This window comes from Aedes aegypti, chromosome 1 (assembly GCF_002204515.2).
Source record: "Aedes aegypti strain LVP_AGWG chromosome 1, AaegL5.0 Primary Assembly, whole genome shotgun sequence".
NCBI classification, from domain to species: domain Eukaryota; kingdom Metazoa; phylum Arthropoda; class Insecta; order Diptera; family Culicidae; genus Aedes; species Aedes aegypti.
In genome coordinates this window covers 44,024,704-44,038,967 of record NC_035107.1, presented here as the reverse complement: position 1 = coordinate 44,038,967, position 14,264 = coordinate 44,024,704, and the positions used below count along the sequence as shown (strand labels likewise).

At 35.0% G+C, this 14,264-nt stretch overlaps 1 protein-coding gene across 3 annotated transcripts in view; it reads left to right on the top strand.

Annotated features, from left to right (window-relative positions):
• LOC5570295 (facilitated trehalose transporter Tret1) overlaps positions 1 to 13,990 on the top strand; it is an 89,377-nt gene extending 75,387 nt beyond the window's left edge. For 2 of the 3 annotated variants that reach the window (XM_021839483.1, XM_021839479.1), the window contains exons 2-3: positions 12,132 to 12,749; positions 12,808 to 13,990. In XM_021839483.1, coding sequence (XP_021695175.1) covers positions 12,144 to 12,749; positions 12,808 to 13,659 — 1,458 coding nt within the window. In that variant the 5' untranslated portion in view covers positions 12,132 to 12,143 and the 3' untranslated portion in view covers positions 13,660 to 13,990. Of the gene's footprint in view, positions 1 to 11,647; positions 12,058 to 12,131; positions 12,750 to 12,807 lie in introns of those variants that run through there. The other variant, XM_001659014.2, reaches the window with a different exon arrangement.
• Positions 13,991 to 14,264: the final 274 nt, after the last annotated feature.

Sequence of the window (14,264 nt, the reverse complement as noted above, 5' to 3'; positions counted from 1 at the left end):
CGGACATGGTCACCTTAATCAAAAAATCCAAAAACACGTGTATTCTTATTTCGGATAAGGAACAAAATAGCAAATTATCACGGAATTCGGTGACCCACTAGATCAGTTTTTCGTAGAATGGCTGCTATACTAGACATACCATTTGCCAGCAGCTGGAAGAGGGTACAACTTTTCAACTCGCTTTCACTTCTAAGTTCCACATATGTTATGTGCTGTAATGCAACACAACTCAGTTCAGGAAACGGGTTCAGTTGGAAATTTAGAGCATATTAAAAAAAGTCTGAAGATTTCATTAACGAAAGAGAACCTCAAACATCATAAGGCATTTTTCAGTGAGAATTCCTCCAGCGTTCCAATAACAGCAGAATGTTTGCATTCACTCTACCATAATTAAAGGGTTCCTGAGAATTTGCTCACCAGAATCATGTGGAGGTTCATGAAAGAATTGCTTCAATATTCTTTCAGAAACAAACTCCTCTTCGATGAATTAAATTCTTGAGACATTCCAAAAACAAAGTTAAAAGAACTATTTTAGCAGTTCTTTCAGGTATTTTAGCAAACAATTAACCATGTACTACTTCAAGCATTTCTTCATGACATTTCCAAGAATTGTACCATGCATTTTTTTGAGAATTTCACTGATGACACCACAAAAAAATTCTCAAGAGACTCTTTTATTCTTTAAGGAACCACTTCAGGGATATCTTTTGGATTTTTTATGAGATACTACCCTTTTTATTGAATCAATTTTATTTTTTTTTACACATTTCCTCAAAATTAATTCAACACTTGTCTCGAGATATCTTCAAAATATTTCTTTATATATTACTCCTGAAAATTTTTCGAAGTTTCTAACAGAAACTTCTCAAAAGATTCTGAATAAAATGCCAGAGCTGCTTCTGAGAACACCACGTTCATTTAAAATTTCTTTTTTGATATCTTCAGAATTAACACCAGCAACTTCTCCATTAAACGGATTCTACGATAGCTTTACTCATTTAAGTACTAATATTAAGTCATTGATGATAAAATTTCGAGCTGTTTAATGGAATACCTGCCAGTAATTGGAAACCGAACTTAGTATATCAGCCATTCCATGAAAAACCGATCTAGTGGGTCACCGAATTCCGTGAAAATTTGCTATTTTGTTCCTTATCCGAAATAAGGATACACGTATTTTTGGATTTTTTGATTAGGTTGACCATTTCCGAAATAGGGTGACCAGAAAAAACGCGATTTTGCAAAATTTGTATTTTAAAAAATATTATAACTTTTGAACCACTCGACCGATGTTCAATCTTTTTGGACGAAATGAAGGCTAGAGATTTTTTATATTTTCAGAAAATATATAAAATTTCACAAAAATTGTGTTTTTTACATGGAAAAACTCAATAGTTTCCGTTTTTTCGTGTTTTGAAGGCCTCGGGACCAAAGGGGCTATTGCTGTTCTCACTTTTTCTTGAAAGTTCAGAAAATTTTACGTTTACTGTCAAATTTTCAGCGAAGTATGTTTTTTAGTTTTGAGATATATTTTATTGAAAATAAAAAATCAGTCATTTTTCATCGGCACACACTGTAGATCTCAGCGCATTAAATTTTTAATGTTTAAAAAAAATCATAACTTTTGATCAGCTCAACGGATTTCCAATCTTTTTTTATGGAATGAAAGCTTAAGATTTCAACTTTTCAGAAAAGATAGAAAAAAAATAGAAAACTTTGAAAAGTTATTTTTTTTTCCATTAAAATATATGAAATTTTCTAAAAAAAAGAAATTTTTATATGTTTTCACGTTTAAACATATTTATATCAGATTTTTCAATTTTGTCTGAAAAGTTGAAATTTTAAGCTTTCATTCCATAAAAAAGATTGAAATCGGGTAAGCTGTTCAAAAGTTATGATTTTTTTTTAAATAAAAAATCTAATGCGCTGAGACCTACAGTGTGTGCCGATGAAAAATGACTGATTTTTTATTTTCAAAAAAATATATCTCAAAAAATAAAAACCATACTTCGCTGAAAATTTGACAGTAGACGTAAAATTTTCTGAACTTTCAAGAAAAAATGAGAACAGCAATAGCCCCTTTGGTCCCGAGGTCTTCAAAACACAAAAAAAAACGGAAACTATTGAGTTTTTTTTATGTAAAAAACACAATTTTTGTGAAATTTTATATTTTTCCTGAAAAGTCAAAATCCTTAGCCTTCATTTATTTGGAATAGAAACATACTTTCGAATTGTTTTGCCAAGAAACATTAAAAAAATTAACATCATTGATATAACCTTGATTTTGAAAAAAAAAATCTCTTGAAATCCTTAAAAATTCCATGAATAAATTCCTGCAGAAACCATTATAGGGGTTCTCAGATAAAAGAATTCGACAAAATATGTCTGGAAAAATATTCACGAGATAACCCTTTAGAAAATTTCTGCCAATTTCTACTTCCTGGACAGAATTGCTGGAATATTTGATCCACAAATATTTTAGGCGAATCACGACTCCTGGATCATTCCCGGCAGTATTTCTTGGAGGAATTCCAGATTGAATGCTTTTTGTATTACAAAGTTAACCCTTGGACAGAGATTTGCTTGTGTCAATAGACGGATTTCACGCCAACTCGACAAAGGGATTGGCAGCACCCCTTCAGAATTCAATGAAACTTTCTGGGTGTGAAGACCATGTGAAACTAAGATACTTTGCATACTTTGTTTTTTCAAAATAGATCTAGGCTAACATTTGGAAAGGGTCAAAGTTTTTTTTAACTTTTTTTATAAACCCGTTTAACTCGAAAACGTTAAGACCTACAAAAAAGTGTTGTATGAGGGACTGTCGTGAAATTTCCTGACGTTTTAGTAAAAAATATTAAAAAAATAAAAACACATTTTCTTCACTGAATAAAAAAAATATTCAAAACTTCAAAGTCGATTTAAAAAAAACGGCCACTTCAGATTTTGATCATCCTTAAGCAAAAAGTTTCGTAATTAAATTTACTAAAAGTCATCCATACATTGCAAATTGGTCATATTTTAGAGAAAAAAGTTTTTCTAACATCGAAATTTTCAAGTCCCAAAGATTTTTTTTTTACTTTTTTTTTATAAATCCGTATAACTCGAAAACGGCAAGACCTACAAAAAAGTGTTGTATGAGGGACTGTCGTGAAATTTCCTGACGTTTTAGAAAAAAATATTAAAAAAAATAAAAACACATTTTCTACACTGAAAAAAAAAATCAAAACTTTAAAGTCGATTAAAAAAACGGCCATTTCAGATTTTGATCATCCTTAAGCAAAAAGTTTCGTTATTAAATTTACTAAAAGTCGTCCATACATTGCTAATTGGGCATATTTTAGAAAAAAAAAGTTTTTCTAACATCGAATTTTTTAAGTCCAAAATGAACTTTTTATTTAATTTTTATTTCTTATCGTCGCTAATCGTCTAGTATGATCATATTTTCAAGTGATAAATGAGTTTTAATCACAAAATAGATTATATTTGTTTTATTGGGAGTAGTTAAAAGAAATAAAACGGAATTATACAGTTTTTTTTTAATTAAATTCAATTAATCTCGCACCATACCGCTTATGAGAAAATCAACTCCTTCTAACAATCCGATGGGTTTTTTATGGTTGGAAAGATATCACAATAATATTTAATTTCTTATTTGGTCAAAGCCAATCTTAACAGGTGTCTGGAAAGGGTCAATATTATGCTTATGAAAAAAGTCGTGGTTTGTTTTTATTTTTATTATTGCTATATATCCTAAAACGTAGTATCTGCACATGAATATTTACATTATTTTTGGGCTTTACTGAATAAATTGAATATTTTTGGTTCATCCTCTGAATTGGTATACCGTTTGGCTGCAATTTGTGTATCACTAGTAGGCATAAAACAATGATATTTTTGGGTACCAGGGACAGTTTTAACCTTATCAAAAAATTCCACCAATTCCTCTAACATTTTAACATATTGTTTATTAGATATATAACACAAATTTAATTTGGTGATACATGTATCAGTTTGTTTCACTGCCTAGTCAAATAGTTCTCGCGGAGTTGCGATTGTGTTTCCATAGTATTTTGCAAGACTTGCTTTTTTTGACATTCGCTTGAGAGTGCCACCAATAGCGTCACAGGGGCCTTTGCCGTGGAATGTGGCAAAAAAGTACCACTCTGCTTCCAATCCATGTATTTTCTTGAAATTACATAAGCTGGCAATTTTTTTTTCTATTTTTATAATGAGCTGCAGCTCCATCTGACTTAAAAATAACTTTTGATTTGTTTAACAAAATTTATCAATTTTGAAATAAATAGCTGAACTGCTACTGTGTCATGGGTCTGATATTATAGTTAAACTAACATTTTCCAATTTATTATCTTTTTTATGATAAATTTAGAATTGGGAATTATTCCAGTGATATCCTTGAGCAGCGTTATAATTTTCAGAAAAGTCGCTAATTACCAGTATTTAACCTTGTTTTAAGGAGTCTTTTTTGTTTCGTGAAAAAGAAGACTGTTATTTGCAAATAAAATCATGAGTTATGAGCTTATCAACTTTTTTTAGGTAGATAACAATACAAACGGTACGGTTAGTAAGTTTTTTTTCACAAAACTTTTTCTAGAAGAGAATTTAATGGGATATGGATAAGGTTGTAACTTTTCAATGTTTGCAATACTGTTGTGTTACCTTTAGAACCATAAAAATCCGTCGGATTGTTAGACGGAGTTGATTTCCTCATAGGCAGAGGCGAAGTCCATTGATTGCCTTCATTTAAAAAACATAATCACTGTATAATTCCGTTTTTTAACTATTCTCAATAAAAAATACAATCTATTTTCTGATTCAAACTCATTTATCACTTGAAAACACGATCATATTTGACGGCTTAAAACAAAATCTTAGGAAAAAAAATTTAAAAAAATTTAAAATTTAAAAAATTCGAAGTTAGAAAAACTTTTTTCCCTAAAATTTGCCCAATTTGCAATGTATGGACGACTTTTAGTAAATTTAATTACGAAACTTTTTGCTTAAGGATAATCAAAATCTGAAATGGACGTTTTTTTAAATCGACTTTAAAGTTTTGAATATTTTTTTTTCAGTGTAGAAAATGTGTTTTTATTTTTTCAATATTTTTTTCTCAAACTTCAGGAAATTTCACGACAGTCCCCCATACAACACTTTTTTGTAGGTCTTGCCATTTTCGAGTTATACGAGTTTATAAAAAAAAGTAAAAAAAAAACTTTGGGACTTAAAAAATTCGATGTAAGAAAAACTTTTTTCTCTAAAATATGCCCAATTTGAAATGGATGGGCGACTTTTAGTAAATTTAATTACGAAACTTTTTGCTTAAGGATGATCAAAATCTGAAGTGGCCGTTTTTTTTTTAAATCGACTTTAAAGTTTTGAATAATTTTTTTTTCAGTGTAGAAAATGTGTTTTATATTTTTTCAATATTTTTCTCTAAAACGTCAGGAAATTTCACGACAGTCCCCCATACAACACTTTTTTGTAGGTCTTACTTTTTTTGAGTTATACGGGTTTATAAAAAAAAGTAAAAAAAATGTCCAAATGTTAGTCTAGATCGATTTTGAAAAAACAAAGTATGCAAAGTATCTTAGTTTCACATACTTTTGACATCCAGAAAGTTTCATTGAATTCTGAAGGGGTGCTGCCAATCGCGTGTCGAGTTGGCGTGAAATCCGTCAATAGTGAAATTCATGGTCGATTTTTTCAGAAATAATCGTAAACATGTTCAAATTTTTTTTTTTCAATATATTTTTGGAAATTTTATGGGATTTTCATGCGAAATGTTTTGATTGATTTGAAAGTTGTCCTAAGAAGAATCTGCTATGGAAATTTCCAGCAAGATTTCTTGAAAAACAAGAAAAACTAGACGCGAAATTCCTTGAGAAATTCCAGAAGTTATGTAAGTGCATTTTGCGCCTCATCAAAAACACAAAAGATGAAGCGCAAGCTGCACGCCATCAATTTTTTGAGAATTTTTTTCCAAAAAGTTAATATGAATTGTAGAATTCCAGGAGAACTCTTTGATCATTCTAAGCAGAATTCCACAAAAGATACCAGGTGCAAATAAAAGTATATATAAAAGAATCCACATGTCTCATAATATTGTAATAATGAAAATGAGCTCGTTAGTGACAAAATACTTTGAAAACATTAAATTTGAAGAAATATCCTATTGAAGGGCCACGAATACTCAGATATTCTTTTTTAAAAGATTTTCGACATGTTTAGAAACTATACTTGCAAAAATCACTGGGAATTTCCTATTCTCATAAAAGAACATGTGTCAACTATGTTCTGGATTATTTTTTAGAGAAGTTTTGAGCTAATTTTTTGATGCACTGTAAGAGTATATCAAGAACTTTTTGAGAAAAATTTCTATGGATTCTAATCTTTAATTAATTGCCTGTAGATTTTTTTTTAGGAATTGTCATAGAATTATATGTAACACATGGAGTAATTCCTGAAATATTATGTCAAGGAGTACTTAAAAAACTATACAGAAGAAATTGCTCAACAAATTGCAATAACTTGCTGCAAACTTCCTTGAAAAAAAAACTCAAACAATATTGAGTACGTTCCTAACGGAATTCAAATCCTTGAAACAAATTTCTTGAGGAATCCCCGCTTTAGTATTTTCCTAATCAAATCCTTTAAAAAATTCTGGGATGACTCCTTCGACAACCTTGGAAGTTTATGATAAAATTGCACAGAACGAATGCAGTTTTGTGTGAATTCTTCTCGCATTCTAGAAAAAAAAAATAGTGGAATTTCATGAGGGAACTTTGAAGCTCCAATTCTCAAATCGTATTTTATCAAGAATTTTCAGAGGCAATCAAAGGAAAACGGATTTTTATTGAGTTACAGAATCCGGGGAGAGTTATCAGAAGTAATTTCTGAAGGAATATCTCGAGGAGCTACTAAAGATACCTGACAAGAAGATGCCTGGATAAATTTACAAGGTGATGTGATGTATGAAAAGTATAATTCTTAAAGCGGAATTCTTTAATGAGTTTGAGAGCGGATGTACAAAAATATTTCGTAGAAAATAAATATCATCTAAATAATTAAAGAAATGCGGGTGTGAACCAGCCTCGGGCTGAATTTCCCCATAATAAAGAGTTAATTGAAGGACTATATCTAAATAAATACAGCAAATTCTTGTATTTTGTACATTTTGGGTGCAACGCCCATGATATTGTACATTTTTTTGAATTCTACACTAATTGCTCATCCTTTGACAGATACGCCACGGCGTGTCTGGTAGAACAATATTATCATAAAAAAATAGGCATCGCTAAATCTTTCAGCGTTCGAAAATATAGGTTTTTAGCTTTCATTTGACGGGTTCCCCAAAAAAATCCACCGAGGGATCCCGAACATTTTTTTTTATTTTAAATTTGTGTTCCTTGAAGTACAATGTTTTCAAATATAATCATGGTAAAAGACAGTTTTTTTACTCTCAAGCTCGATGGTAGCCCAACTTTCAAATGAAAGTTGATATAACATAGAATATAAGATTACATATTGTAATAGACATAACTGTCCTATGTGATCTTGGGGATACGACACTTACTCGTACAGTGGAAGACACACTCAGTTGAGTTCAACTAATTTTCATTCTTTTACCAAGATCTGCACAGCTGAGCGGTACGCAAATTAATTTTAACTGATATGTCAGCCTAACATCAAGTTTACTTAAAACAGCACCTTTGGGTGCCGTTACCAAACGTCACTTTTACTAAGATGTCAACAAACGACCTTTTACCGAGATTTGCACAGCTGAGATCGGCATTCGGATTTAAGTGTGTATTTGATTCTAGTGTATAACTGTTTCTGTTCATATCTTTTCCTTCTTTCTGGAATTACACCCCTATTGAGACAAAGCCAGGTTCTCAAGTAAGAGTTCTTCGGTTACACATTAACTGAGAATTTGATTCGCCTATCATGATTTTTTATATATATTGTGTGTAAGAAAAATATACTCGACCGATGAGATCTAATCAACCATCCTGAAAATTCCACAAACTACGTAACGCTCTAGCCGTTACCGATTTGAATGATTATTTTTCCGTTTTGTTCGTCAAGTGTTCCGACGTGTTTGTGTGCATAAAAATCCCAGGATATTCACCGGGAATGTCGAAAAAACGAGCGTGAACGGAACTGTCATTTTGTATGGGACGATCCATAGCGTTTTTCAACAGCCTACTTGATGGCAAGACGAAGTTTGCCGGGACCACTAGTATGATATAAAAAAACAACATGCCAAAATAGTGACTCTTTGAATTGAAAATAGTCTTGCAGTTGTGTTAACTCAACTGTTAAATCCTAGAAAATATCGTGGTCAACAGGCACAATCTGGCTTCATAAATAAGCAAAAATGCCACATTTGAGGAACAGAAAATGTATTCAAGATTCAAGAAACGCCATTCCATGACCAAGTAAGTACTAACAGTTTGGACCAGACCCAAAGCATCATTGAGTCATTTTTTTTCAAACAGTACGAAACAGTCGATAGATTCGATATCTTTGGAAGTTTGTTCATTATGTCTCTGCAACGAAAATTCCATGGACATCTGACATAAAAAAGGGACACATGATTTGAATTTGGAGATCCTAATTTGACTCCTCGTGACTTAAGTTTATGGAGCTACTGTAAAAACAGAGGCAGAGCTCAAGGCAGACTCTTTAGTCGCTATCATCGCAAAACCCCCCAAAAAGCTCCAGAAGGTAATGTAAAATGCATGCTGTATGGAGCTCATCATCACCAATAATTGCAGCCACTTGATTGATGTTGCTTTCATGAAATAGACCAAAAAATTGCAAAAGTTGCACCCTGTATTCGCTGATGTCCGCACGAATGGGAAGGTATCTTTTCGAGATATTGAAACCCTTAGAATAAAGTCATAAAAATCTACTGTAAATTGCAGTTACTCAACTCTACGGGGCAAGTGGGCACATGAAATTTAACTTTTTATTCTTCCTCATAATACTTACCGTTGCCAATAATCACATAATTAACCATATTTCATGTTGAAAACATATATTATATGAATATGATATCAATCTAAAAGGAGTATAAAATGGTAAAACTTTCTTGTTTGTAAGCTACTTACGTGTTTTAATTACTGCAGAAATTGTGAAAATTGAATTATTGTTGTTCTGTTTGTCAGGAAACCACTTTCACGGTGGAATTATTTTTATGATTTGATTTAACAGGAAATATCTTCCACTATATTCTTATTAAATTTTGAAATTCCAAGCTAAAAACATCAAAATAACTTCAATACTATTAAAATAGTCTGTGTTTAGTCACTTACTCCCGGTGCCTTGATAATATTCTTAATGAGGATTTTTTAAGCTTTTTGCTAAGGCTTGGGTAACAGGGCGTTTAAGCATATTCCATTTACTTTCGTATGCCGTTGTAATGTTGATCAATTCTACTTTTAATCTTTAATGGTTGAAGAAAATTCTCAATCAATAACTAAGTACTCAGCGAACTCTTAGCTGGGAAGCAGGCTATGTACCAGCAGAGGTGTAATGCCAGACAGAAGAAGAATAAATTTAATGTATTCTAACCATGAAAAGAAACAGTGCTCGGTTAGATATACTTCCACAGTATGAATTAGTGAACAGTCGAACTTACAACATATCTAATCAAAAAAGTGTCCTATAGCTCAATAAATCCTCAAAATCACATAGGACAGTTTTGTTTTTTTACAAAATGAAACTCAATAGATATGTACATATATTTATTTTATGAACTTTTATATGGAAATAAAACTTTTATCCAACGAAGCTGTCTTTTGTAATGATTACATTTAAAAATAATGTACTCTGAAGAACAAAAATCTATATAAATAAAAGTAGAGTGGTGTTTGTATGTCACGAAATGGCTTGAGAACGGGTCAACGGATTCACGCAAGTTTTTCACTGTTGCACTCCACAAGGGATGCGACGTGTTCGTGTGAGAAAAAAGTTCGGAAAAGTCTCCGGAATAATCGGGAGAATGGGAGAAGACTAAGGGGTCATTTTGTATGAGGGATTTCTTGACGTTTTCCAACAGCCTACTTGATGGCAAGACGAAGTTTGCCGGGACCACTAGTTTTAAATAAAAAAAAAATGTTCGGGATCCCTCGGTGGATTTTTTTGGGAAACACGTCAAATGAAAGCTAAAAACCTATATTTTCGAATGGTGAAAGATTTAGCGATGCCTATTTTTTTGTGATAAACCTTTCCCATATGGGGCAAGAAGGACGCAAAAAATGCAAAATATTATAAGAATGTAAGACTGGAAAACAAGGTTTGACTCCCAATAAATACAAAACATATTTGTTTTTCAGCATAGTATTGATGATTTTCAATTGTTTAATATAGCTGTGAGGAAATTTTTTCGAAACAGTATGTCTTATGGGGCAAGAGGGACACCGCAATTTTCTCATATAAAATCACATGAACTTTTATTTTTCTTGTTTAATATTGCATTAAATCAATGCTTCCTACTAAATAAAATCAAAATAAACTATCTTGGACATTCAAGATGGTTTCTGAAATTTTTTACTTTTATTGTTACAGTTAAATAAGATGAGAACTAAATTAATTTCGTAAAATTACCTTTTAACTATAAGTCAACTTTTATCCCTCAGTTTTTATCTTTACTTACTCTAGAATTTATCGTTTAGGTGGGGAAATAATAGTATACAAAATTTGTGACATTTTGCTCTGGTGGTCTTCTTACCCCATACGAGTGGCACTCTTGCCCCGTGCCTCTTTGAAAAACCTCATAAGAAGGGACTTTTTCAAAAATCTCAAATCATCATGTAATTCTTATATTTTTGAAATCTATCGATAACATCATTTAGAACAAGAGGTGAGCTTGCCCCTACACTGGAATAATCTGCAAAAATTGTGCTAATCAACCATGATTTGAACCTATATATCTTAAGGTGTCCTTCTTGCCCCCAGCCCGCCGTGACGCATATTTAGACTACCACTTTTCATGCAGATGCGAGTAACTCACAAAACTGCAAGTGGTAGTCGAAATAGTGTATCTGTCAAGAGATAGGCAATTGAGGCGGATGTAAAAGGTCTCAGATAAGAAAGTACAATACTACAATCTACTTTTCAGATTCTCTTTATTGTATTTGGGAGTTGATTGAGATTGATGTTTTATTGAATGAACACGTGTCTCCGAATAAATCGCGCCAAATGCACTGTAGCCTGTGAAGTGTTGCCAGGCTTTGCTTTGCTTCAGGTACATTGTACTAAACTGTGAATGAATGACAGTTATCTTGAATGAACGCGTTCGCAGTTTCTCGTTCATTCCTCTAACGTATTCGTATTGGTAGATATCTGAAATACACTTGCGATTTGTGTGTACGCTTTTGATATGCGCACAAAATAGGCCAGGAGAAGTGGATGAACTTGTCATTCATTTTTCTGTCAAATCTCATACAAAATCTACTTTTTCTCTGACAGAAATTCACTCTAGGTGAACCACTTCCCCTGGCCTATAAGGGGAACATGCCCTGACACCAACACAGAGTGCATAGGGTAAACGAAAATAAAAACAAATCGTTCACCATAACTAGATAAACGATACAAAGAATCCGCAATGCATTGACACTAGCGATTCGTACTGTGTCGATTGTGTTGAACCATTGCATTTTATCAAATTCAATTTGGCGCAAGGCTCGACAAAGAACTTTAATATCAATCGCATTCCATATCTGCACAATTGCATTTAATCGTTTGTTTTCCTAGAAAGTCTACTGCGGCAACAGTGTCGTTAATTCGAATTGAATTTTGCCACGATCTCCAACGATATTCATTGTCACATTCACATTAGACCCCCTCATCGCCATTGGTGGCCAGACATCGCAGATTACAGCCATCATTCGAAGCATTTGATTGAGTTTTATCTTATCGCGAATGACGAACTCCGAAAATGAGCGCACTCCACTCATTCCAGCTATCCCAGCTGCGCCAGTTGCTTCGGAATCGCGACAATACGGAGCCACCCTCGACCCGGCTGATGATGTACTACATCTATGAAATACACTCTAATTTCCAATTACACAGTTTGATTAATCGGTTGACCATTTCCATTTCAGACGCGCGAAACGATGAGCAGTTTCGTGGTGAACAACGTGGCCGGTGAGTCCGGCCGGAAGTTGCCACAGTACATTGCTGGACTGGCTGCGTCCGGTGGTGCCTTGGCGGCTGGTACTTTCCTTGGGTGGACTTCACCGGCGGAGATCCCGCTGGTTCAGAAGCAGGAGTATGGATTCCCCATCAGTACGGAGGACTTCTCGTGGATTGGATCGATGGCCAATCTGGGTGCGGCTCTGATGTGCTTCCCGATCGGTATTCTGATGAAGATGATTGGCCGGAAGTGGGCCATGTTGACGATGGTTCTACCGTTACTCCTCGGTTGGTTGCTGATCATCTTCGCCAACAACGTGGCTATGCTGATGGTGGGTCGGTTCTTCCTCGGTATCGGAGGCGGTGCTTTCTGTATTGCGGCTCCGACGTATACGGCTGAGATTGCGCAGTCCTCGATCCGTGGAACGCTGGGAACATTCTTCCAACTGCTCGTCACGGTCGGTATTCTGTTCGTGTACGGAGTCGGTGCCGCTGTAAACGTACAGGTGCTGAGCATCATCTGCGGTGTTATTCCGATTGCGTTCGGATTGATTTTCTTCTTCATGCCCGAGAGTCCTCACTATTTTGTAAGTATAGCCTCATCGTGGCGCGTAGAATCTCCAATTACACTAATCTTCATTTCAGATCGAAAAAAGTCGAGATGATGAGGCTTCCAAGTCACTGAAGTGGCTCCGTGGAAGCAGCTATGACGAGCGAGCCGAGATCGAGGAACTGAAGGCCGAAGACGCAAAGATGCGAGAGGAAAAAATCACCTTCACCCAGGGCTTCAAGCAGCGATCTACCATCCGGGCGTTGATCATCTCGCTGGGATTGATGTTCTTCCAGCAGCTGTCCGGTATCAACGCGGTCATCTTCTACACCACAACCATCTTCGATGATGCCAATACCGGGCTAGAAGCCACCGCTGCCACGATCATAGTCGGAGTCATCCAGGTGGTCGCCACACTGCTGGCCACCTTCATCGTTGACAAAGCCGGTCGTCGTATCCTGTTGATGATCTCCGACTTCTTCATGGCTATTTCCACGATCCTCCTCGCCGTGTACTTCCAGCTCAAGGAAGACGATGCCACGCAAGTAGAAAATCTGGGCTGGCTCCCAGTGCTCGCTGTGTGCCTCTTCATTGCCATGTTCTCCATCGGTTTCGGCCCTATCCCTTGGCTCATGGTTGGAGAGCTCTTCGCCAACAACGTCAAGGCCTACGTCAGCCCTCTGGCCGGTGTTTTCAACTGGCTGCTCGCTTTCCTCGTAACGAAAGTATTCACCAATCTTCGCGATGCCCTCGGAATTGCTGGAGTATTCTGGCTGTTCTCCGGACTGTCACTCCTCGGCACCGTATTTGTGTTCTTCATGGTACCGGAAACGAAGGGCATCTCGCTGGCGGACATCCAGCGAATGCTATCCGGCGAAAAAGTGCGACGTTCCAGCGGTCACAGCAATCCGGCCCTGGAGGATGACGAGAAACCCGATTCACGCTAAAGAGTGAGAACTCTTTGGACTCTAGCAATTACTTTTTTTGTAAATATTTTTCCCCGTTTGAGGCCAACTCTACTAGATACAGCTAAGCCGAAAATTATAGGAACTGATAAATGAAAACATCACTTCACTCTATGAGGAGAGAGAGGCCTAGATCGCTACTAATACATATTATTGATTTTTTTTATTGTAACGATAGTAATTTATCCGTAGCAAAGTATGATACACATGAGAAATGCGATTGAGTGAAAATTTGCTCATGAGATGTTAGGAGCGATAACAACATATCCAATGATCACATGTATGTACCAGAAAATAAACTATGTAAGACCATTTTTGCATGTTTTTAATGTAGTGATAAGTTTTCATCACAACCGTGTTAAACAACTGTTCCGGAGGGTCGAGTCAATCTCCCATTGCATTCGCTGAGTCTACCATTCTGCTCTATTTGCGTATGACAGAGCACTTGCTGTGAAATGAGGTTAAGCAATAAAACATGAAAAACCGGCAAGTAAACAAAAATTTCCTAGCAAAGAAAACAATGTCGTGCAATTTCTGCCTGTCTTCTTGGGTTGATTGATAGGGATTACGATTGATTCCAGAGGTAT